The sequence below is a fragment of the Polypterus senegalus genome, chromosome 13, assembly GCF_016835505.1.
Source record: "Polypterus senegalus isolate Bchr_013 chromosome 13, ASM1683550v1, whole genome shotgun sequence".
NCBI classification, from domain to species: domain Eukaryota; kingdom Metazoa; phylum Chordata; class Cladistia; order Polypteriformes; family Polypteridae; genus Polypterus; species Polypterus senegalus.
The window spans coordinates 134736445-134762616 of NC_053166.1; the positions used below are offsets into that span (position 1 = coordinate 134736445).

The following is a 26172-nucleotide window of genomic DNA, read 5'->3' on the forward strand; positions in this document are numbered from 1 at the left end:
CACCTTGAAACTGATTAAGGAAGAAGATGCTTTTAGATCCTTGGACATGTACCTGAGGTTTATTTGTAGATTTGGGTCATTTATGTGGACTAAATTTGGTGGGGCAGTCTGCTCTTGGTGGATTGTTCCTGATCTTGAATTTTCTCCAAATGTGGATATTCCTCTGCTCATTGGAATTACTGACTTTTTCCATTTTCTTGGATGCCATTCCAGACATGTTTCCATTAACAGATTTTCTCTTTAGACCTTTCAAAGATTTGAGAATCTAGGCTTGATGTGTTACAACTTCAGTTAACTCCAAACTCGGCAAAGCTTTTCATTTTAATAGGTGATAGGATTGTTTTATATTCCAGTCTGATCTGTTTTGTTTTTTGTTTGTTCATAATTAATACTTTCACTCCTGAAAAAGCTTGTCATTATTAGCATGATGTCATTGCGTCACATGTTTGCTTTCTCATGGGAGCTGTCATCATGCAGTTAGGAATGATGTTTGTTACTATTCTTGTAGTAGCTTTCTACGCACGGGGCGAAACTTGTATAATTTAAGACCTTTAAAGAGAAGAATCTAATTGCGGAATAGCTTCAGCAAGTGAAAATCTAAACAAGAATATCAATTCTGGTCAATGTAGATGTGGTTTTCAGCAGTGATACTGGTGCGAGTCTGGCTATTCTCTAGCCTTTTCTTTAAGGATCCTTATTAATATCTCAAAGAAATTCATGTTGGATTTTCTAAACTTGCTTATCCAGAGGCTGTGAGGCTAGGGGGTCTGCATTGGTAACTGGAAGGTTGTCAGTTCAAGTCCTATAAACGCCAAAGTTACTCTTCTTCGTTGGGCCCTTGAGCAAAGCCCTTAATCTGAAATTGCCATGTCCTGGGTATGGCGTTAACCTGCATCCAGCTCTGCATGTTGGCTCTCCAACCTGCTTTGAAAACTTGGGGGTTGGTGGCAGGATTGGCACTCCAGCCATCATAAAAAAAAACCTCCCGCTGTTCCATTCCATCTGAACTTGTGTGGTGCTGAAGTGTCACCTGTTGTCTGGATCCTGAGTGGGTTTGTCTTGTGGTAGGTGTGGCAATGCGCTGTATCAGTGGGTGCTCCCAACCTCTCTCACTCTCTCTTATCTGGAGTAGAGTTATGGGGAAGCTGGAGCCTATCCCAGCAAGCATTGCGTGTGTCTCACACAAGAGCAAGTCAGGAGCATAGTTGAGATAAGGACACCAGTTGCTAATGCCCAGACAACACTACACACTGAATCGCAGCAGCAGGATATTTAAAGAACGGGATTCCAAGATGCCGGGTTCAAGGCTAAAGAACACATATCACCACTTAGCTCGGATAAGCCTGAGAGTAGGTGCAGAAAAGCGTGTAGCATCCCGAGTAATTTGTGGAAGTTTTCTCCAATTTTTTCTTTTTCATTAAATGGGGTGCCAGCTGGCCCCCATCATTTTATTTTCTCCCTCTTATTGATTCTTTTAATAGACGCAAGACAAGAACAATTACTGGATGGCATGGCAGTCCATCATAGTAGGAACACACACACACACATACAAATCCACAAAAAAGGCACATTTTCATCTAACCTGCATGTCTTTGGACTGCGGGAGGAAACACACACGGACACGTGGAGTTGGATTTTCTGATATGAACTTAATAATGTAAATCTGGGCCCTTCAATCCAATTTCTGACAACTTCATTATTTTTATGGAATTTGGTGAGCCTGATGCTAACTGTAATCAAATTAGGCCCAAATGTGTTGTGACTGTATTGTCCCATGTGACTGCCTTTCGTTTGCTTGAATATGGTCAAAATGTAATCTAGTAGTTTTATTTATTAGGTAAGGTCACCACAACCCATGATTGCATTTAAAAGATGACCAGATGTCTAAATGCGTTCCAAGAAGCAGCAGTCTTTCTGAGATTTTGTGTGCTTTGTCATAGCATTGCATTTGCCCTGTAAAGTCTGTAGACTAACATTTATCAGCATTTGAAACATATACTATAGAAAAGAAAATTACAGTAAAGATACAAAGAGACACCAGTCACAAATCTCCAGGTTTTGTAAAGTCACATCCTTCACAGGGCTCTGCTTTACCATAGCTGCATTTTTGAATTGCATGAAAGAAAAGTGTTGCAAATTTCAAATAAAACAGTGGGATGCAAGGTGAAGCCTTTCCCAAAGTGTAATGCTTGTGGGTTAGACCGCTCTAACCTTAATAATTACCACAGTGATGTCCCTTTGATCTTGTGAAGGACCCAGAGGCACTTTAGAGAAAGAGATATGCTCTTTTTGTCAGTTATAATAGAGCCTCGGCTTCCACATCTCATCCGCATCACGGGTCAGAAAGAGGTTAAGTGAGTTGTGCAGACTCTCGTAGAGGCTTGGCGGCGGGTGGTGTGAGGGTCTTCTCTTAGCAAAAGATAGGGTCTGATCAGCAAATCTTTTAGTCATTAATGAAGGACATCTCAACATGCCATTTTCCTAAGGGATAGCTTTTCATTTGATGAAGTCCAGCGGCAGAGAGAAGTGCATCCAGCTCAGAGTAACTGCTGTACGCTGCCTTTCATTTAGTATTATCTTCACTGTAGCGGACAGTCTGTTCTTGCTTTCCTTTCTTATTTAAAATGATCTTGCTTTTAGATTAGACTTATCCAGAACACATTTTCTTGTAGCTGCTATCCCAAAATTAATTATCCCAATCCCAAGACGTTTGCCCCCTGACTTCATTTACCATTTGCTTGCTGTCCTATTGCAAAGAAGCTTATTTGTACTTCGATAGCGTTCCTGTCTTTAATAGTCGCCATATTACTTTTTCAAGGACGGGCATCCCTTAAATTAATTCTGATGACATATCACATATTGTGGATTTTGTTTTATGTCAAACATCAGCAGAATGGTTTGTGGCACAAGGCAAATTACTACTTCTTTAGCCTTATTTTTGCTATTATAGCTTAACAAATATTTTATTTAAAAAATTACATCATGTGTTAGCTCAAAGGTAAAGTCCAAAAGCATAAATACATTCCTTCACAAAATACAGCCATTAATAATATTAAATGTATAATTGTGATTATGTAAGAAATCTATATATATATATATAAAAGCAAAATACCACTGACTCACTCGTCATGAAATCTCCCGAACCATGAGGACTTGGGACTTGAAATTTGGAATGTAGGTTACCCTTGGCCCATAGGTGCTCTCTAAGAAATGGGTTTAAAAATTTCATGGTCCAAGCGCAAAATTTCTTATTGTTTTTTAGACCTATTTGTATGTCTGTCCCCTTTTCACAAGAGAACTACTTAACGGATTTAGATCGGGTTCTTATCTATAATTTTCTTGAACATTCAATTGATTTTTGAAGCAACTTTCTCATCGCGCTAAGTATCATAGCTCGTTTGTGGTACCGATTTATTAGCGAGAATCCGAAAGAGACTCGTCGGGCTGCAGGGACGGGGCCCTCCTCACTCACGCATCTGCCTCGGGGTGTAACCTTAACTCCGCTTTGTTAGCGAATAAGAGAACTACTTAACGGATTTAGATCGGGTTCTTATCTATAATTTTCTTGAACATTCAATTGATTTTTGAAGCAACTTTCTCATCGCGCTAAGTATCACAGCTCGTTTGTGGTACCGATTTATTAGCGAGAATCCGAAAGAGACTCGTCGGGCTGCAGGGACGGGGACGGGGCCCTCCTCACTCACGCATCTGCCTCGGGGCGTAACCTTAACTCCGCTTTGTTAGCGAATAAGAGAACTACTTAACGGATTTAGATCTCTTTTTTTTACTATTTGCTTGAGCATTCCGGTTGATTTTGCGACTTCTCTCATTTCCCTAACAATCATAGTTCCCTTGCAGGAGTAATATATTCACGTTAATCCGATAATCCGAAACAGGGGCTGCGGGCAGAGGGGTGGGGGAAAAGTGACATCATGAGTAGGGAGTCGGGCTGGGCCCTCCTCACTGTCCTGTTTCATGAATACGCAGGCGAAGCCGCGGGGAATGGCTAGTCACTAATAAATGGAAATCAAAGAACAAGGGAAGCTAAGAGAAGCTAGCTAAAGGCTAAACAAAAAAAAAGAAAAAATAACTCCAAATGCTGAATAAGCAAGGAGAAAGGCACTTAATTAACTTGACCCAAAACGAAGACTGAAAAACACAGAAAAAGGTCCAAATCAGAAGATTACAACTACAAATCTGAATAATAAGCTGAAGCTCATGAATTGGAGGTCCCACCCCATAAGCTTCAGATGAAATAGCCAGCTGATATCGGTAATAGGGAATGAGAACTGAGATGAGTTGGCGGTGGAGCCAAGGATAAGGTCCATAGAAGAACGTGACATAATGAGGAGCATGCAGAAGTGCAAGTTGTTATGGGTAGTTTAGTGATGGCGTAGGATTTTTGTGAGTTGGAAAACAGCCCAGGAGATAATGCATGCAAGACTGTTAGAAGACCTAGTCAGACAGGCAAGGATCTAAACACAACAGAACAACAACTGACCACTCACTGTCAACCACAGCCACGGGAGTTGTTGTGATTTCTACCGAACATGTAGAAGCTTATACAAGTGTGACTTGCACTTGGTGACATGACGTATGCATTCACTTTTAAATTTTTTCGACGCTTGCATGCACATTACTTCTCATTCAGTCCAAGCAGACAAACTCAGCTTTGTGGTACATGCATGTTGTACATTCAAACAACCAGCTACCATATCTTTGCCTGAGACAGCTTCCAGCCAGTCCTGCTCAGTTTGTGCCACAGCTGCACTCGACTACATGTCCATCTCAGACAAGATGTGAACTGTCCTGGCCTACTTAGCTGACGCCTCTGCAAGTTCATTAAAAGAGTAAAACTGCTAGGGAGTCCTTGGGTTTTTTTTGACCCAAAGACCACATGCAACTAATAATTTTGTAGACAGCCCAGCACAGCAGGCGAAGGTGCGCACATGATGTGGCATGTACACATGCACTGCAGCAAGTGGCTCAGTCTACAATCCACTGAAGGTCCGCGGAAGCACCACTTTCCCCGATGGGAAGGAAGACAGCCAGGTGCGGCCTGAAGACAGCGGGCAATCCGAAAAAGCCCATCATTAGCAAAAGGATCGGCATGCCTGAGGAAATGGCCAGGCAAAGGATGCGACCTCCAGAAGACGGGATCCAGGAGGTAGGTACCAGACTCAAGGAGATATTGCCCTGGGAGTGGTGTTGCACTATTCCATGTGCCTACCTAGTAGGGGGAGACCATGCAGGGGCGTATTGCTGGCCGAAGGGTGTCGATTCCGGGGATGACGATGGGACGAGGTCCAAGGAGGACCTCGGACTGCGGCTCCGCCCGCGTAATAGTGAAACAGGACAAACTTTAAAAATCAATTAAAAAAAAAAAAAATTGTAATCATTCCTATTGAGAAAAATTTATATTGATAGCTTTCGCATCAGAGGGCCTCTTGATGTATAATATTTTTGGTTTTGCTGTCAGGGGCAAGAATGTAGCTGTGATCTCTTTGCCAAAAATGTAAAAAGATGACAAGGTATCTCTGGCCAAGGTAGGTATACTTCAACGTCAAATGTTTCCACTGTATCTGATCATGTTCAGCCCCGACGGGAGAGTGTCCCCCATGTGGGGAGAAGATCAATGGCTGTGATATCTCTGCCAATGAGTAGGTAACGTCAAATGTTACTCTTTAACAGTTTATAGATGGTAATGTCTGCTGAACAAACAGGTATCGCTAGCAAAGCAGAGGCAAGGTACGCTCCAACACGTGGCAAGAGGTAGAGCGACTCAAACGGAGGCTGGCGTGTGAGTGCGGATGGCCCTGCCTGGCACCTGTGAAGTCGTTCTCTTATATATATATATATACATATAGGATTCAGGATTGTGGTACTGGTTCACAGGTAATTTTTTTTAATTATTATTTTAATTTCTGTGAGCATTTAGTGACTAGTGTACCTCTGGTGCTGAGGAAAGCCACCCTTCTAGGATTGTAGCAGGGCAAGTTCTTGCCTTAATGGTCTTTTGAATCCCTCAGGTCTTAGCAAACATCAGAGCCATGAAAATTATCCTACCAACTCTTCAATAGCTCTTTATTGTGCTTCAATCATGGCTTATTATATTTGTAACTGTCTAATTACAGTAAAAATTAATCATTTCAGTAGTCTGTTAATAATGGAAAATTGGCCTGAGATTATGGATTGCATTAAAGTGCAATTACCTTTCTGGTTTAGGACTAAATAAATAGATGTACCAACAAGAAACGTCTTGCTAAGCCATTAAAGTATTCACCATGACACATTCAAGACACTTGCGAAGTTTGCTCACTACTTAATAAAGATAGTTCCTTCTGTCGACAATTTCAGATGAAATGTATAACTATTCTTTCAGAGGCCCCTACAGTACAGTGCCAAATAGATTAAATTTATTATTAGAAAGGCGTAGTAGAGATTTAGATTGGATTTCTGGCATCTGGCGAGCATAACCAGAATAATCTAAAGTACAAGCAAATAAAATAAATTTCTGTGCAGCCATTTTTACCCCTCTCCTCCCAGTTAGATTAGTAGCCATCAATCCGACAGTAAGTGTTGAGGGTTGGGATGTGGAGGGGAATTGTGGGTTGCAGAAATTTAATTTCACCTCTTTTCTTCTTTTCATTCCTAGTTTGTGAGATAAATGATGACAGAGAAAAGAATGACTACAGTGCACTATTACAGATATTGTGCCAGGAAGCTGAAGGGTGGGATATTTTGGTTTAGGGTAAAACCACCTTTGATAGAGAGTTAAGTTTTGAAAGGAAGATTAGTGTCTCTGACACAGAGGTTACTCGCCCTGGGAAATCCACTGTCGAGAAGGTACGGATAATAAGAGGTCCTGCACTGGCTGATTGCTCCATTCACAGTGAGATTTCCAATCCTTCCGCAGCTGGACTCTGGCCTGATTGATGGCTTTGAATATGATGGCTTAATAAATTTCATTGTCACTTTACTGGTACACGTGGGATCATTTGTATTCTGTGGGCCACACTGTTTATGGTACAATTGATTTGGGTTTGATTTGTGGGTGGATTATTCCTGCCTTGGAAGTGCATTAGAAAAGAGCAGGGCAGGAAGAAATCTTTAACTCTTTCCCACCCATGTTTACACATTCTTGCTATTTTTTCAGAAGGGAAAGACAATTGTAGAATATAAGAAAACAAAAGGAATATTTAATTCCCAGAACTTAAATTCAAGCTCAAACAGTTCCACCCTTCTTGTCAAAAAAACCCCCCAAAAAAACCCTATGAGATAAATTTATTTTTTATATCTGCACGAAGTGTACCAATGCGTTTTTGCCTTCGGGCTCATATCCCCTACCCTAACGCCTAAGCCTAACCAGTGGAAGGGGGTTTTAGAGTGTTTATATCTATTTAATTGAAGAGGGTGCATGTACCTTTAAGTAAAACATTATTTTGTGGGATTTGTGTACCAGTGCAGTTATCTTTGGACTTCTATCCCCTACCCTAAACCTAACCCTAAACTTAAGAATGGGTCGCCCCAACTAAGAAGAGGTCACCCATGTCTGGTTACATTGGTTTTTTTGTATCTTCATGAAGAGAAATGATTTTTATGGTGTTCTGGGTGGATGTAAGAGAAGAATTTCAATTAAGTGGACCTACATTTTTTACCCATATGTATTGCGTGTGCAGTCGATGGACATATGTATAATATGTGCTGATGTATGATTTATAATCTTCTACTCTTGCATTAAAGACACGGAATATGTGAAGAGCCCATTCTCCTCACATATCTAATTTAGTTTTCTCCAAAGACTGAAACCCAATTTTAGTTTATGCAGTGAACTGCAAGACCCAAACCAGAAGTGACTTAAAGCCTTTCTTCTGTTTCTTTCTTTCTTGCAGATGATGTCGCCCCATCATTTAAAACAGAACCAGGTCCTCCTCAGATTCATCTCGAAGGAAACCGCTTAGTACTGACCTGTCTGGCAGAGGGCAGCTGGCCCTTGGAGTTTAAGTGGATCTTGAATGACACCGAAATCACCACGTTCTCCCCGGAATACAAGTAATTTTCAACTTTCCCAAAAGATGTTGACCTTTGCTAGTTAAAATTTATGATGCTAACTTCGGCACTATTGCTTTAAACTGTTTGTATTCTTAGGAGGATCTGACACAGTAGTGATGCTTACCTGTACAAAACTATTAATACTTAAAATGGACAGCTATGTGGGCATCTCTGAAGGGATTCTGAATGAGGTGTGTGTGTGTGAATGGCTAGAGAGATGCTGCAGGGCTCCCTAAGCAAGTTGTATTACTTTGGCTGTAAATAATATTTGCATAGTTCAATTACATTAAAACATTATATGTGCTATTATTAATTAACAGCAAGGAAGCTGTTAAAATTGGCCCATTAGTGGTACACTTCTGTTAAAAAAAGATGCAAAAGATTTGCACAGGGGGTTCTGTCAACAGGAGACTAAGAACAATATGTGAATGAATCTTCACTTTTGATGCTTTGAAAATGCATTATGATATTAGTATATTTATATATTTACATATTCATTACATGTCTTTATGCTCCACAGTGCAACATCAGTAATGCAAATCAGTAATGCAAATAACTCAATGTTCATTTATAGTCTTATTAGCACACAGGTGGCCAGGGCACAGTAAATCCTTCATTGTCACCCATCCATTTTGCTTAGTGCTGTGTACTGTTTTACGTTTTCAGAACTTATTGTGGCAGCAGTGGGTGCAAGAAACGCCACTCCCCAATCACCCAGAGCTGCCGGGAGATGCCACTTTAAAAAGTGCCTGTCATATCTATCTATCTATCTATCTATCTATCTATCTATCTATCTATCTATCTATCTATCTATCTATCTATCTATCTATCTATCTATCTATCTGTTGATGATATAGTGCCTTTCTTATCTATCTATTTAGTTTCTTTCATATCTCTCCACCTCTATTGTATAGTGCATTTTGTACTTAGCTTTTTCATATGTATCTAAAACCGCAAGTTTTTTCTGTCTATTTAAATTGTATATACCACCTTTCATATCTGTCTGTACGGTGCTTCTGTAATAAATAATATATTTGTCATATAGCACCTTTCATTTCTATCTATTTATCTAAACGGAGAGGAAATGGAGTCCCAGAACAACAACTAAAGGGAATATCAAGCGGATTCTGCATAGTGAATGGACTGTGATTCTAGCCGAGGTCTCTGAGATTACAAGGCAGCAGTCCTAATGAGGGCATTACCATGCTCGTCAAATCATTTAATGCAATTAAAAAATAATTATGGAGAACACTGTAGACTTTGTATCATTTTATATCTGCATGTGTATGCAGAGTGCTGAAATATCACCAGTATTCTGGCACGGCTATTGTTCACACCTATATTTGCATACGTATCTCAATGACCTGCCTTGTCAACAATCAGTCAAAAATAGTTGGCATTTTGATTAATGATTGTCTGAGTATGAAGCATATTACAAAATGAAAACTTTAGTTCAAGGTTTGGTGCTTACCTCCTTTAAGGAATATTTCCAAACATGGAAGAGCTGCTAATGTTGGCCTGTACTGTGTAAAACAAGTGACGGGGTCACTCTTCATCACTTTAAAGGACTGTCCTCTGAAGCCTCGCTTTTTACTTGTGAACATGTATGCCTCATCTGTACACACACAATTTAAAGTAATAATAGAGACAGAATATGAAATGCCCTTGAACTGTGCCAACATGCCTGAGCTGGTGCCATGGCGCCCCTTTTTTGTGTAACTTGTTCTTACCAAAGTTGTGTCTCTTTCTTAATTCCATGCTTATAGAGAAAAGCCAAGCAAAATGACACCTTTTATTGGCTAACTAAAAAGATTACAGTATGCAAGCTTTCGAGGCAACTCAGGCCCCTTCTTCAGGCAAAATGTAATATAGAAACTGAAGTTTCCTGTGTTTATATCCACACACTAAGACAAGAAACAACATTGGTAAATTTTTAAATGAAAACTCTTAAATGTAAAAAAATTAATAGGTTAATTCAGGCTAAGATTAATTTAACAGGAGATAGAAGAACAATGTATGGTCAAGATCTTTAGATAAGATAACTGTCCAATAAAGTCCTTTGAAGTTTGTGATGAGTTTTTCAAAACAATGCAGATCTGTAGTCAGGTTGTCTGTGTCAGTCTGAGAGATGTAAACAGTCTTCATATCTGGCTATAAAACTCTTGTCTCTGTTCAAGCCATGTTGTAATGTATTAAATTTTAACATGAGTTTAACTTCCCATTCTTTTCTCTCTTGCTGCGTTTTGAAGTTGCCCATAAGCACTGTGACTTTAAAGTCCCTCTCACAGTGTCCATGGCTGTGGAAGTGGGCCGCTACAGGAACATCTGTGTTGCCACGTTTAATGTGGAATCTGTGTTAATTCATTCTCTGGCGGAGTGTTTGTCCAGTTTCTCCCACATAGAGTGCAGTGTCTCAGGACATTTCATGCAGAGAATTAGGTAAACCACATTAGATGATCTGCAGGAAAATGATCCCTTTATGTGATGTTCAAGTCGGGAGTTTGGTAAAATTATACAGTCTGTATTGTAGATGTGGGCACACGTTTTACATCTTTTCTGTAGGCAGGGAGATGTGCCATGCTTGTAATTCCTCTTTCCTTTCCTCCTGCTTTCTGCTTTCAGCTACACTTGTGCTGACCAAACGTCCAGGTAAAGTTTAACATTTGCCATCTTGGAGCCTCTTTATGGTCAGGTGGTTGTTTGTTTGGCTTTCACAGGCTGATGTTTAATTCTTGTTTATTAGCGATATAACACTAAACTCTCTGCTCGCACTGCTCTCTCCAACTGGTTACACTCTCACACTTGCATGGGCCCTCTCAGGAGTAAACACACACACACACACACACTCTTTCAGAGGCACCTTGTGAGCTGCCTCGATCTAAAGCTTCAGGACAGGCACTCGCCTTTTTTTTCCACTTTGATGCTTTACGTCTGGATGCCTCGCTATGGACCTGTTGGTTATGAGCTTTCATCAAGCTGAATTGAATACTTCCTATAGAATGCGATCCATTGAGAGTATCATTTTTTTCATAATTGCATAAACATATTTATATCATATAATCATCATAATAATAATCATGTACACCCAGTTCCTTTAACCATATATATACAGTATATATATATATATATATATATATATATATATATATATATATATATATATATATATATATATATATATATATACATTTTTCCCTCCTATCTGTTTTTTCACTAGTTTTGCATTTGGCTACAGTCAGTGTCACTACTGGTATTATGAGGCGATACCTGGACCCTACAGAGGTTGCTCAGGTAGTCCAACTTCTCCAGGATGGCACATCAAAACATACCATTGCCAGAAGGTTTGCTGTGTCTCCAAGCACAGTCTCAAGGGCATGGAGGAGATTCCAGGAGACAGGCAGTTACTCTATCAGAGCTGAACAGTGCCATAGAAGGTTCTTAACCCATCAGCAGGACCAGTATCTGCTCCTTTGGGCATGGAGGAACAGGAAGAGCACTGAAGGAGCCCTACAAAATGACCTCCAGCAGGACACTGGTGTGAATATCTCTGACTAAACAATCAGAAATAGACTTCATGAAGGTGGCCTGAGGGCCCAACATCCTTTAGTGGGTCCTGTGCTCACTGCCCAGCACCGTGGAGCTTGATTGACTTTTGCCATTGAATACCAGAATTGGCAGGTCAACCAGTGGCACCCTGTGCTTTTCACAGATGACAGCAGGTTCACCCTGAGCACACGTGACAGATGTGAAAAGGTCTGAAGAAGCCATGGAAGAACGTTATGCTGTCTGTAACATCATTCAGCATGACCGGTTTGGTGGTGGGTCAGTGATGGTATGGAGATGCATATATATGGAGAGACACACAGACCTCTACAGGCTAGACAACAGCACCTAGACTGCCATTAGGTATCGGGATGAAATCCTTGGACCCATTGTCAGATCTTATGCTGGTGCAGTGGGTGCTAAGTTCCTCCTGGTGCACGACAATGCCCGACCTCTTATGGAGAGAGTATCCAGGCAGTTCCTGGAGAATGAAGGAATTGATACCATTGACTGGCCCCCACACTTGCCTGACCTAAATCTAATAGAACACCTCTGGGACCTTATGTTTCAGTCCATCCGACGCTGCCAAGTTGCACCTCAGACTGCCCAGGAGCTCAGTGATGCCCTGAGTTCAGATCTGGGAGGAGATACCCCAGGACATCATCTGTTGTCTCATTAGGAGCATACCCTGATGTTATCAGGTATGCATACAAGCATGTGGGGGCCATACAAACTATGTGCATGATTTGGAGTTGCTGCCAAGAAATATCGGCAAAATGAATTAGCCTGCAGCATCATTTTTTCACCTTGATTTTCGTCCTCTGTAGTTTGATAATTTTCATTTACATTAAACGATGTGGCATCCGTTCACTCCTAGCACATTACCCAGTCTATGTCAGTAGAGATATCCAGCAGGATTTTATTTATTTTTCCCATTGAGATCTGATGTATTTTCAAAGTTGAGCAGTTTATGTATATATATATATATATGTGTGTGTGTGTGTGTGTTGTTTTTTTTAATTAACTTATAATCTTTCACTGAGCCTGTATCAAGTTTATTTAAGTTTTTGCATCAGAAAATTCAGATCTCTTCCTGTCAGAATTCCAATTACAGTGCTAGTTAAGGGAGCATTCTAGATCATGGGCAACAAGCTTTTTTTCTTAGCTGTCACTTGGGTGTAATTGCTTTTAAGAAAATAATTGCGCTGGAATTAGGGTGAGCAGTTAAGTTGGATGGCTTATGTCAGGTTGTAATTTGAGCCATTCTAAGTGCAGGATTGATTTCAGATGGATTGCACTCTCTGGTCAGTGTGTATTAGTCCATGCATGGAGCCTCAGTCTGAAACAGAATAAACAGAGCCAGTGCCATTTCCCTGTGACAGACCATAGTCACAGGTAAAGGATATAAAAGTGTGAAGTGATTTGTGACTCTTCCAGGCCATCATCGAGGAAGCTTTTCATGACTGAGTTGGTCAAGTTCAGTTAGACTGTTGGTATTACCAGCTTTTTCTAAGCTATTTTTCATTGTCCATCATGCTTGTACTGTATATTTTGAAATGTAATTCAGGGTTGGTGCCATTCATGAATTGGGTTGAGAATGCATGGTTAATTCCAATTCACTTTCGGCAATTGGAACTGGAATTAAAGTAGCATGCAGCTGAAGGGAAATGGGATTGGAATTGAATTGGAATGCCAGGAAACAGAACTGAATTCAAATAACTGAATTGATTTTCTAAGTATTGTTCAGTATATTAAATATGAATTATAAATCACAAATATATAAAAGATAATACAAGAGTAATGTATGTTTTATATGTTAAGCATGTGAATGTCACAAAACATTGTTATACGTAAATAAAAAGAAAAACATGAAATTTGCATGTGTCACTCTGCACATTGATGTCCCTAACGACATTTTCTTAATATTAGTGTAAGAAAGGTAAGAAAGGCACTATATGAGCGCCGACCCAACACAGACTGACACCGTGAGGCACACATAACATAAATAAACTTTTTATTTTTCTTCGTCTGTGGGCTACGTCTTCCCCGTACCCACAGACACAACATAGTTTGTCTGCTGATTTGCAAAAAAAAGGTTGATGCAAAGGTCTTTACAGACAGGAGTCCACAACACAACTGAACAGGTTAGGACACATGGTGGATATATATTTGAAAAGCAGTAAGAGGAGAGATCTTGGAACCAGACCCGGGAAGTAGGTCATCGGGGTGCTGCTTCTTGAGATATAGAAATTATATCATTAGGAGGTGGGCTTTTCTGTTGGCCTGGAAGTGACATTTTCTGGGGCAGAACTGAAAGTGACGCCATCTTGAAAGCCAGGCGGAATTGCCTGCATTTGTTCTGCGGGGAGATAAGAGAAAGGATTAGTGCACTCTGCCACCCCCTGGTCTGACTGGGAATTACCATCTTCTGAGCCCTTTAGCTGCCTCCCATATGCATGTGTGTGACAGTCTGTACCTTCACCTTCAATCTGACATGTGAGGTTGTTTTATCAGGAAAAGGCTCTGGAGCAGTGTCTCCTTAAAATATAAATCCCCTTTTCTAATGACAAATTCCTTTCCCAATAGTCCCAGTGATATATGTCAAACCTCTGTCACTAATTTTGTTTGCCTGTTCTTACACGTACCAACCTTTGGGAATATACAGTTCAAAGTTGCAATACACTTGCACTTCTGATCAGTAGCTCCTTCAGACTTCACCCAGGTATGACTTTCATGGTTGTTTTCCCGTTGGGTGCATCTCTCCTTCCACTCTACTTGACCTATCTGTAAAAGAAAGTCAGTCGTTTCCCAGCCCCTGGAATCAGAATAGAACAAATGTGCAAACTGGAAATCAAGCTTAATAAGTTCTAATCTTTAAAAAATATTCAAAGAGCTAGTGCCATAAACGAAAGCAAACAGAGTGTGGCAATTCACACCACCTAACCTGGATCATCCCCTAGATTTGTAAGCAGACAAAGATCAGCAACACGTCCAATATGTGTTTTATTATTCTTGTCTTGTATTGCTTAGTCTCGACAGTGACTCGGTACATTCTTGGTTTGACTTCCCTCTTTGATAAGCTCTTTTGTTGACTTTATAAAAGCCCCAAAACAACTTTGCACATAATTTAAATCCTGTTGTTTCATCTTTCAAGTCAAGTCAAGTCAGGTTGGGGAGCATGCACCCACCACATGACAAAACAGTTCAGATCCTGGTTGGCAATCCCCCAGGCAGACACGCGGTCCAGTCCCACCCTTTGGAAATGACCCTCTATCTGCCGCAGCCAGGTGTTATATGGTCGCCCCCTTGGGCTGGTCCAGCCACTCGGGTCCCCAATAATGAGGATCCTACGAGCTGCATCACCCTCGGGATAACGCGACACATGGCTGTAGTGCCGTAACTGACTCTCCATCACAATGCAGGTAATGTGCCTCATTCGGGAGTCCATGAGCAACCGCTCATTCGACACAAAGTCAAACCAACGGTACCCAAGGATTTTCCGGAGAGACACAGTTCCAAAGAAGTCCAGTCTACATCTCAGGTCACTGGATAGCGTCCATGTCCCACAAGCATATAGCAAGACAGGAAGCACCAGGAATCTAAAGACTTGGACCTTCATCCTTTTGCATAGATATCATGAGCTCCACACACCCCTTTCCAGCAACCTCATGACTCCCCATGCTCTCCAAATCTGTCTACTGACTTCATAGAAAGATTCACCAAAGACATGAAAGGTAAGTAAACCTCTCGACAAGGTCAACACTCTCTCCACAGACAGACACACTGTTGATGGCTGTGCCTAAGAGGTCATTAAAGGCCTGGACCTTGGTTTTTATCCAGGACACTCGCAAGCCCAGAAACTCAGGCTTCTCACTCAGTCTCTCGAGCACCCCGATCAGAGCCTCCATTGACTCCACGAAGATCAGAGCATCATTAGCAAAGTCAAGATCCGTGAATCTTTCTTCACCAACAAATGCCCCACAGACGCTGGACCCCACGACCTCGCCCAACACCCAGTCCATTCGTGCATTGAACAGAGCAGGAGTAGAACACACCCCTGATGATCCCCGAATCAACTGGGAAAAACACAGAGGTTCTACTTTCACTCTGCACAGCACTTATAGTACCATTGTACAGGGCACTCATGATATCCAGCAACTTCGAGGGCATCCCGCAAACCCTCAGGATGTCCCACAGAGTCTAACGAATGACTTGTCTCTTTCGTCTTTCCAGAGCTCATGAAACTAAACCTCCACCACCACTCACCCCCAAAGTCGCTTTTTGTCTGAGGCACTTGAATGTAGATTTCCATCTCCAAAGGAGCTCATAAAACTAACTCCTGCTTCTAACATCAGAAACAGGATAGTGAAGCACGTAACTTCACACTCAGAAGTGCCGCTTGTGAAACCACATTAGCAACAGGATATTTCATCTTGGACTGCATATCAATGACGCCTCAACTTTTCTTATATAAAGGAAAGAACCCATGAATGAATGTTCTTTTTTTTTTTTTTTTACTATTCCTTAAGGGAAAACAAGTTTGTTTGGCCTTTTGATTTAGTTTGCCAAACTCAAATCCTAGTGAATCAATCAATGTCTTTCTGACAACTGAATACTTTCAGAGAGCACTGTAGAAATAACAAAGGAATTAATAGAAATAAGAGATGCATCGACAAGCACAAAGGTCACCAGAGCACCACTGTTACTTTCTGCTGCTTTAAGTCTTTGCATTGGAAGACTAAGTTCTTCACAAGTCACTGTCAACAATTATAGATAGACAAGTGTTGGAACATTAGCACAATCTAGACGAGAAATCGGCCCAACAAAGCTCGCCAGTCCTATGCACTTATTTCGTCCAAAATAAGATTAAGTCGAGTTTTGAAGGTCCCTAAAGTCCCACTGTCTACCACACTATTTGGTAACTTATTTCAAGTGTCTATCGCTTCTTTGTATGAAGAAAATGTCCTCATGTTTATGCAAATTTTACCTTTAACAAGTTCCCAACTGTGTCCCCGTGTTCTTGTTGGACTCATTTTAAAGTAAAAATCTCAATCCAATGTACAAATTCCCTTTGTCACAAACGTGTGCATGGGAGGCAGTCCAAGTGCTTAACTGGGAGTAAGATGCGGAGCTAGGGGTTGATGAACGGTACTAATGCCTTTTCACTGTCTTCCAAAGACCACCAGAAGAAAAACCCAGTTCTCAGCCCACTTCCGCTGCTACATCACACCCTCCTGCAGACCTCACTTCCTCCTGAGATCCCACCCCTTCCTGTCCTTCACCTATAAAAACCTAAGCCTTCACTCTATTATTCAGTCGATGTTTGACTCAGTCCTTTGTTTTGGCTGCTACTTACATTATATACTGTAGGGTGGACTTCTTAAATCTTTATCTTTGTCTCTTTGCTTTCTTCATACCTTCATTATTTTAAACACTTCATGTCTCTGAATGTAATTATGAGTGGGATTAGCATTTGTACATATAATGTAATAGGGAAAATAAAGAGTTTTCTAAAAAAAAGTGAATTATATAGGGACATAATGGAGAAGGAGGAATGAATTTTGCCCAAGCAGGCTTGCTCTGTGCTGACATTTCAAGCCCAATAATATCCATAAATAATGGAAATAATTATTAATCATGTTTCTGATACAAACTCAAGTAATACTTGCCATTTCCAGTCAAGATTCATTTCTTCTTTTTGTAAATAAACGTTAAAGCAGCAGAAATGCCACACTTTTCATTAAATGGTCTAAGCTCAGAACACCACCGTGACATTCAGTCTTCAGCCTGCAACATAAAAATGTCAGCAAGTAAAGAAAGGACCTCAGAGGTCATGGTCTTATTGCTCTGCATTACCAGGGGTAGTGGATCAGGAAACTGAATAGAGAACGTATCAATTCAGAGGGCAAGTGAGTTGAAAGAAACGACTATTAGTGGAGTGAGTGCATCTTCGGTCTTTGGACAGTCAACCATGACTGCTGCATTAGGAGATCCGAAGTTTGGTATAGTTTTTATTCACCCGTGAATTCTGACATCCAATGTGGTTACTGTATTGTATAAGAATCGAACGGACAAGTAACCCATCATTCCACTTATTATGGGATACCGTATGGACTCTTTACCAGGCTGTGCTCTATAAAATTATACTCGCTGCTTATTTTATTGTGATATTTCTATCAGGCCCTGTGATTGACTAGCTCCTCATCCAGAAATGCTGCCTGTGAACTCAAATTAAATTAAATGGGGTTTCAGAAAGTTATTTTATGTCATATTTTTTTTGTTATGGATTACTGAGGATAGAAAACAAAATAAAAGCTACAAAGGAGGGTCACAATGTCATGCTAGTCTTACTGCTATGTCATTCCAAATCCCACTGACATGGGCAATTAAAAGAAAATTCACTAATGCCACACTCACTCAGATATGAGTTGTGTTTGCTGCCAGCGTATATTGTGGCACACAAAAATCCTATGCCTAGTGAAATACCTTCTTCTTCTTCTTCTTCTCTTCTTCTTCTTTGTTGGTTGATATGCATGATCAACCATATCCAAACAGCTCGGTCCTGCACCTTCTCCCCAGTCCATCCCATTTCTTTTGGATTTTCTTTCACTTTGTCCATCCACTTCTGCTTTGGCCTCCCTCACAGTCTCTTCCCCTGTAGTAGCTAGTGGAATTCTTATAACATAGTACAGAGTACTGTACGTGCCAGCCCTGATTTCATGTAAATTCTGTAAAAATTCCATAATTTCAATTTAAGGGTTACCTCCAAAACACAATATGGCTTATAAGTGGCCACTCACTCTCAACAAATGGGAGCAGGTGAGCTGCCATTCTGAAAGACAGAGAAATGTACAAGTGATGTGCACAGTGTCCTCCAAAGTGACTGAGGTGGTAAGGACACAATCTGCATATCAGGAGCTTAGTTTAGATTTGACATAAATAAACAAATATGAAGTACACGTACAGAGGTACCGTCACTTCCCGGTATGGGCGGAGTGGTAGCTCTGAGGCTAGGGATCTGTGCCGGCAATTGGAAGGTGGCCATTTCAAATCCCACAAATGCCAGAAGTGATTCTAATCTGCTTGGCCCATGAGCATGGCCCTTAACCTGGAAATCTTCATCCTGGGTATGACGTTAATCTGCAAGCCGTTCCTCCAATTTACAGGAAAACTTGGGGGTTGGTGGTAGGATTGTTACTGCAGCCACTGTAAAAAAAAACTCACAATGTTCCAGTGTGGTACTAAGGTGTCACCCATTGCACGGCTGCACTCAGGTCCCAATCCGGGTGGTGGGTGCAGCAATGTGCTATAATCAGCGTAAGCTCCCAACCTCATGGTTGCAGGGTGCTTGAAATTTGGGACCATTTGTTTGGTCAGACCTCTGAATTATTAGGAACAGATCCAATTTCATCCCATTTGTGGAGCCATCGATCAGCTCTTTACTCTCAAGAGAATTCTGGAGGATTCAGGAAAGCATGAACAACCCATCTGCGTGTGATTTGTGGACTTGGAAATGGCTTACAACTGTGTCCCTCCTGGTCTCCTGTGGGAGTTGCTTCAGGAGTATGGGGTACTGGGCCTGGTATTTTGAACAATTCAGTCCCTGTACAGCCAGAGCAAGAGCTTGGTTCACATTACCAGCAGTACGTTAACCTCCTTAGTGTTAGTCCCGAGGGCAACTGTATAGACACGTCTTGTGTTAGACCAATGGATTACTCGGGCTGTAAAAGTGCCAACAGCATTAGTGCTGAGCGTTGCTCGGGAATCAATATAGGCGTTTCTTACATTAATGACAGGCCCGAGTTTTACCCAGGCAACAGTGCAGACACGTCTTCTCCTAGTCTCATAATGGCGTCTCGTAAGAAACGTTTTTCAGCAGCCCAGGTGTTTTGTACGCCCTTGACAGTGATACGAGCAGTGATGACAAAGTGAATCTGTCTTCAGGCAGTGAAATTGAAACGGACAGTGAAATTGAAAGTGATTCTGATGAATCCGAACATGACGATCGTGTCAATCACACATGTGCAGTGTGCTGTTCAAAAGCTGATCAGTCTGGAAAGAAAATCTGCAAGGAATCACACTACTATTGTTACAACTGTGATGTTGGATTGTGTATTTCACCGTGCTTCAAGGTATACCACACAAACAACACATTGACAGTATATACGGTATTAGAATTATTTGTATTATTATTATTCATTATTATTATTATTTGTATTTGTATTATACTTTCCACACTTCTGACTTTGAACTTTGCATGTTTTATGGTAGAAAGGTTGCATTTAAATATATGTAATTTTTCATCCAAAAAATGCAATGCGTTTTCCATGTTTATTTTGAGAAAAAATGTATCACTAAGGATGCTATATTTGTTCCCATGGGGTGTGGGACTGCACCAGGGCTGCACTGTCACTAATCCTGTTAAAGATTTTTCTGGACAGAACTTCTGGGTGCAGCCAGGGAGTGGAGGTGGTCCAGTTTGGTGACCTCGGGATTGCACCTCTGTTTTTTGCAGTTGATGTGGCCCCGTTGGCTTCATCAGGCCTCAGGTGCACAGTTGGGTTTGTGGCCTGGTATGAAGTAGTTGAGATGAGGACCAGCACCTCCAAGTCTGAGGTTTTGGTTCTCAGTTGGAAAAGGATGATGTGCCCTCTCCAGGTTGGTAAGGAGGAGGTGCTGCCTCAAGCGAAGGAGTTTAAGTATCTCAGCATCTTATTCACAAGTAAGGGAAGAAGGGAGCAGTAGATCAACAGGCGGATTACAGCAGCGTCAGGTAGTTGAGAAAAGAGACATCTGGGCATCTGTGCTTAGACTGCTACCATTGTGACCCGGACCTGGATAAGCAGTAGAAAATGAATGGATGGATGGATGCAAAAAAGTAATAATCTGACAATTGATGAAGTTAAGACCAAAGATAATTTAAACTGAGTCCACAGAGTGATTTGAAGTCTATTTTTATATATCCTTACTGTTATTTCCTGGTATAAGCAGACTGGTGGCTGTGAGGCTAGGAATCTGTGACAGCAATTGGAAGGTTTCTGGTTCATATCCTGTAAATGCCAGAAGTGACTTGCCCTTGCCCTTGCCTTGATCAAGGCCCAAAACCTGCAATTGCTCTGCCCTGGGTAAGATGTTAACCTGCAACCAGCCCTGCAAGCAGGTCCAATAAATTTGGACACCTGTAGGGATGCATTGGAGTTTTGGTGGGCAGGCCTGTTGGGTTCCCCAGATACTGCTAGGGGGAGCTGCTGGCGGCAGGCCCCCCATGTCTCAGAGAGGTTCTGTCTGACCCAGAAGTGTCTCAGGGTGGCAATCTTGTGGCACTGCTTTTGTGTAGAAGAGCAGCCACTTGACCTCACCAAGGGAGTTGGGTTCGGGAGGTAGTGGACAAGGCATGCTTGGAGGGGGGTGGAGGAGAAGAAGAAAGGAAAAGGACTGGGACTGGAACTGAAGAGTCTGACAGAAGAACCTGTAAAAGGTACTTTGTGCAATAAAAATACCGGTTATCTGAAGCCTTGCCTGTGTGATTTAGCTGTGTCTGGGTGTTTGGGGTGCTGCTACGCCCGCTATTGGTACCTCTAAACTCTGCCTCAATTGTTGACCGCCAGCCTAAGACTTTTCAAGCCATGCAGTACTGCAGTTAAATCATTCTGTTTTCTGAAGAAAGTAAACCCAGACATACTGCAGTAAAACTTTGCAAAATGTGCATTATTTTCACTTAATATGCATGGTTCAGAAGCACTTTTTCTAATATCATTAAAATAAACACACAAGAATACAGAAATGGTTTGCCTGATCTCGATTTCTTCCTAAGAATCAACCTCGTAACTCTAGAAATGCTCTGTGGCTGTGGCCCAGCTGATGAAACTGTTTCGCTGGCCCCTCAGACGTACTCAACTGCAGCAGAAGCTGAGAGCGCTTAGCCCCCAAAAAGCCTTCCTTTGTGGAAATTGATGCATTTGCTGTCCCTGTCATCTTCAGCACATGAATCGTGGGATACACTAGAGTAAAGAGCAATTTTTCATATGTGCAGTTTGAGGTTAAGTACATTTGGTGGTGATATTTCATTATTTTCCAGAATCAATACTGGATTCTCGTGGATTTTGTCTTATGATTGGAAGGTGTGGAATTTCTGAGAGCTACATTGCAAGGCCAGTGATGCTGAACTAAAGGAGAGACGGATTTCACGGTCACTATAGGCACAAGCTTTTAGTTCAGCACTGGCGACCTCTGCAGTCCTCATTTGTGGATTTCTTTAGCACTTGTTAGCTTCAGGGACCACATTTGTTTTCTCTTTTATATTCTTTTTCAATGGTGGAGAACATGCAAATAATTCAGATGAAGGCGCTTTTAAATATCACAGCCCAGCAGTAGGATCACAGAGCGTCAGGAAATGGTTGGGTGATTTCTCAACTGCAACTCTTCTGTTGTCTTTTAGATAACTTGTAATGGAGATGCTAGAGTAAGAAGAGCAAGGTTGGAAAATTTAGGGCACCTTATCGTATTTTTTTTGGTTTGGAACCTGCTACTGTAGATGGCACCAAGGAATCCCACTTGGGAGACATTGGAGCTTAAGTCAATATGGTTAAAGGCCGGCAGGCAGTGCCTCCCTCTTTCAATGCAAATCAGGGCTCTTAAGACGGGGGGATCCTCTGGACATTGTATGGACATCCGCCTCTTCTCACATTGACTTTAACATTGCCTCCAAAATGATCCAAATATGGCTTGTAAGTGGCCACTCACTCACAACAAAGCAATATGAGACTTCATTCAGGAGATGGTTTAGGCTAAACAATAGAAACAAAGTAGTGCCAGGGGCCATTATAGAAGGTGGTGAGAGGTACAGAGAGAGCAGGTGAACTGCTATTCTGAAAGACATAGAAATGCACAAGTGATGTGCACCACCGAAGTGGTAAGGACACAATCTGCATATCAGCAGCTGGCTTGGATTTGTTTAGATTTGAGATAAATAAATGAATATGAGGTAGACGTACAGAGGTACTGTTATTTCCTGGTATGGACAGAGTGGTGGCTCTGAGGCTAAGGATCTGCAAAGGCAATTGGAAAGTTAACGGTTCGAATCCCGTAAAAGTGCTGGGCCCTTGAGCAAGGCCATTAACCTGCATTTGCTTCATCCTGGGTATAACGTTAACCTGCACCCAGCCCTGTAAGAAGGTCCTCCAACTTGCAGAGGTTGATAGCAGGATTGGCACTCCAGTCCATGTAAAAAAAACTTCACACTCTTCCAGCACAGCAGCACTCGTGTAACAATCCAGGTGGTTTGTTGTGTGGTAGGTACAGTAATGCAATGTAATCAAAGCATTCTCCCAAACTCTTCCACATGCAAGAAGTCCTCAAAATCTTTGGGGTCTGACTTCTTACGTGAAATGCCAGTAAACTCAAACAAACTTTAGCTTGAACTTAATCCCTAATATAATGTCCATGAAGTTTTTTCTGCCAATCAACATATTTTGTCGGTTCTGTAACTGACTGGTGTGGGAAGAAATACATTTATAAGTCTGAAATCAGGCAGGAGGAAGCTTGTCTTGAATCTTTAATTTCTCTTTATGGAGAGGGAAACACCCCATCACAGCAGTCGGTTAAGGGATAGTCCCCGAACAAAGTCAGAGTCCCATATTTATAGACAACAGTGCTGAATTAATGCTTGCACAACATCTGACCTTTACTCGGATTGTTTCATTAGCTTATACACCTAAATAAAAGTCTCATTTCACAACATTCTTGTCCTTCTGAATATTTCTTCAGTTTCTTTTATGGATTACAGTTGCCAACTTGTTTCTTCACCACCTAGAAGATTCTATCTCTTTGTTTCTCGCCCAACCTTCATCTGGTTTCCTAACATGTTTGCAGAAGTCTCTTCCTGCTACTTCTAAGATGAATACTATATTTTAATGAAAAACGCATACAAAAACACTTCATATCCAATAACTATATTTCCCCTAAATAACTGCATTACCCCTTGATCTCCTTCATTTTGTTTCACACCAGAAATTTTCATTATTGTTATTGCGCATCCCATGGAGGTAGCCCTTCAGATTGGGGAAGAAGTGGCAGTCAAACAAGAGCCAGAAAGCAGAATGGGATGGATGTGTAATCTGCCTTTCTGACAAGCTCCAAACTTGAGAGGTAGGAGTAAAGGATCTGACGACTCCCTTACGTCTACAACATCTGAGAGTGTAAGAGACTCTGAGGAACATAAAGCGGCATATATTAAATATAAAGAGCTCTCTTGTCAGGGGATGGATGGGCTGAAGATCCAGAGTGAGGATAAAAGTAAGGTGGAAAGGTTTCAGTACTGGCCTGCCTCCATTATAATGAGGAATGTTCGATAGGTTTTTAAATAAGTTGGATGAACTGACACATCTCATGGCATATCACGCCACGTTGTGGGATTTTGTGTACTCGTAGAGAACTGACTTAAACTTCTTATTTCAGATGCTACTTTAATTCTGGATGAGTTTCATCTAATATGATCAAACAAAAATGGAAAAGGCAGGAGATGGACTGAATATCTACAGTATGTGAATAAACAGTGGTGAACAGCAAGTACCTTAAATTAATTAAATTTACAAAAATGTGTTACCCAGATTTGTTCATGTTACTTGTAACAGTGCTGGTCCAGCTCACTGCTCCCTCTTCTATATTTGGGGGCCTCTTGAACCCGACACCATGAATAAAATAACCGGATGAGCGTGGCAGATGGGGACAAAACACTCCAAAGTGTCCAAGTGCTTTTGTTAAAAACAATTCAAAACAAGTGTTCAAAAAGTGCAGTTCATCCAATATTCATAATAAATAAATAATCCTTAAAACAGTGGAATACCAGGTGATTAAAAACAAAGCTAAATACAAGCATAAAAACCAACAGTCACTGCGTCAAACGAGCCGAATACAACTCCTTCTTAGTCTCCCCCGCTCACCCATTGCTCACTCAGCTGGCGGAGACTTTAGTAGTTGTGGTCTTCTCAATCCCGACCCCTGTATTGGCTGCCAGAACACTCTGGGTCAGTTGTCCTCTTGTCATCCTTCTCGCTCACACAGTTGTTCCTCGGATCCCTGAAAAGGGCACCACCTGGATTGCTCCCAAACTGCTGTACAATCAGTGGGGGTGATCCACCTCTAGAGTGCCTATCCTTCGCTTCATCGCGGAACCACTGAACGCGCTGCCTTTTCCCACATTAGCAGCTGGCTTGTTCTCTCTCCACCCCAATACTGCACTCTCGCATTGCCTCCGTTTCTCTCTTGTTTGTCTCCCCCATCTTCCTGTGCCGGCCCGTACTTAAATGGCTCTGTCGGCGCAGCATCTCAATCACACACCACAAGATGCTGATGAGAAAGATCGCACTCTCACGTGCAGGTGCATCTCGCCCTAATTACTTCACCAACTCGCCGCAGCTGCACGAGTGCACCCAAAAATAAGTTATAGCATCCTGTTTTAGTATTTATAAACTCAGCCACTTAAAAGAATCGCTCTTTTATCAACACTGTCGATAAATCAGCTGAGCCTGGAATGCTAGGGACTTCGGCCACGGGGACATTAGAAGGAACGAACTTCCATCAGCACGTTCTGTTTATGGACACAACAAGCTGAAGTTGCTCTGTCCAAATGTTAAAGCTTTTAAATGTAAGCCTGTGGTACAACTAAGCAGGTCTGACCACATCTTACTGTCACCTACATGTCTGTAATCAGATGACAGAAGCTCAGAAGTTCAACATGGCAGACGTTGTCGACCGTTATGACCGTTACACGTAGAATTTCGAAATGAAACCTGCTTAACTTTTGTAAGTAAGCTGTAAGGAATGAGCCTGCCAAATTTCAGCCTTCTACCTACACAGGAAGTTGGAGAATTAGTGATGAGTCAGTCAGACAGTGAGGGCTTTGCCTTTTATTAGTATAGATGAACTGATTTAGATTCACATTTTTGAATGCATTTTATGGGGATTTGTTAGAATGCATTTCACAATTCTTGATAAATTATGCCAAAGAAAACTAACAGTTGTGGCGTATGGCTGGGGGTGGTGCCCAGCTGGGACGCCCAGGAGGACCGGAGGAGGGCTTACGCCTCCTCCAGACCACGAGGGGGCGACCACACTGTTGGCTTTGGGGACCACGGGAACTGCGCTTGGAAGTTCAACCCTATAGGGGCCCGTGGTCACTGCCAGGGGGTGTCCTGATGCCTAGAGAGCCCTGGTCCTCAGCACTTCCGCCACACCCGGAAGTGCTGGGGGGAAGACGACCAAGGGCACCTGGAGTGCTTCTGGAGCACATCCGGTTGTGTATAAAAGGGGCTGCCTCCCTCCGTTCAGTGGCTTGAGTCTGGAAGAAGAGAGATGGAGCTCGGGAGGAGAGGAGTGGAGGCGGACCTGAGAGAAAGGCATCGAGAAAAAGACCTGGACTTTGGGGGAGTACTGGGGTTGTGTGCGTCACTTATTTGTAAATAGAATGTACAATAAACGTGTATTGGGTGAACTATCGATGTCCGCCTGTCTGTGTCCAGGCCATTCTCCACAGTTTACTTCAGATATTAGGAAAATGACTGTAAATGTATACTAATA

The 26172-nt window shown here is 41.8% G+C and overlaps 1 protein-coding gene across 3 annotated transcripts in view; it reads left to right on the top strand.

Moving 5' to 3' along the window:
• sdk1a (sidekick cell adhesion molecule 1a) overlaps positions 1-26172 on the top strand; it is a 1556037-nt gene that overhangs the window by 777399 nt on the left and 752466 nt on the right. For all 3 annotated transcript variants that reach the window (XM_039774120.1, XM_039774121.1, XM_039774122.1), the window contains exon 3: positions 7893-8052. In XM_039774120.1, the coding sequence (XP_039630054.1) occupies positions 7893-8052 (160 nt within the window). The remainder of the gene's footprint in view (positions 1-7892; positions 8053-26172) is intronic.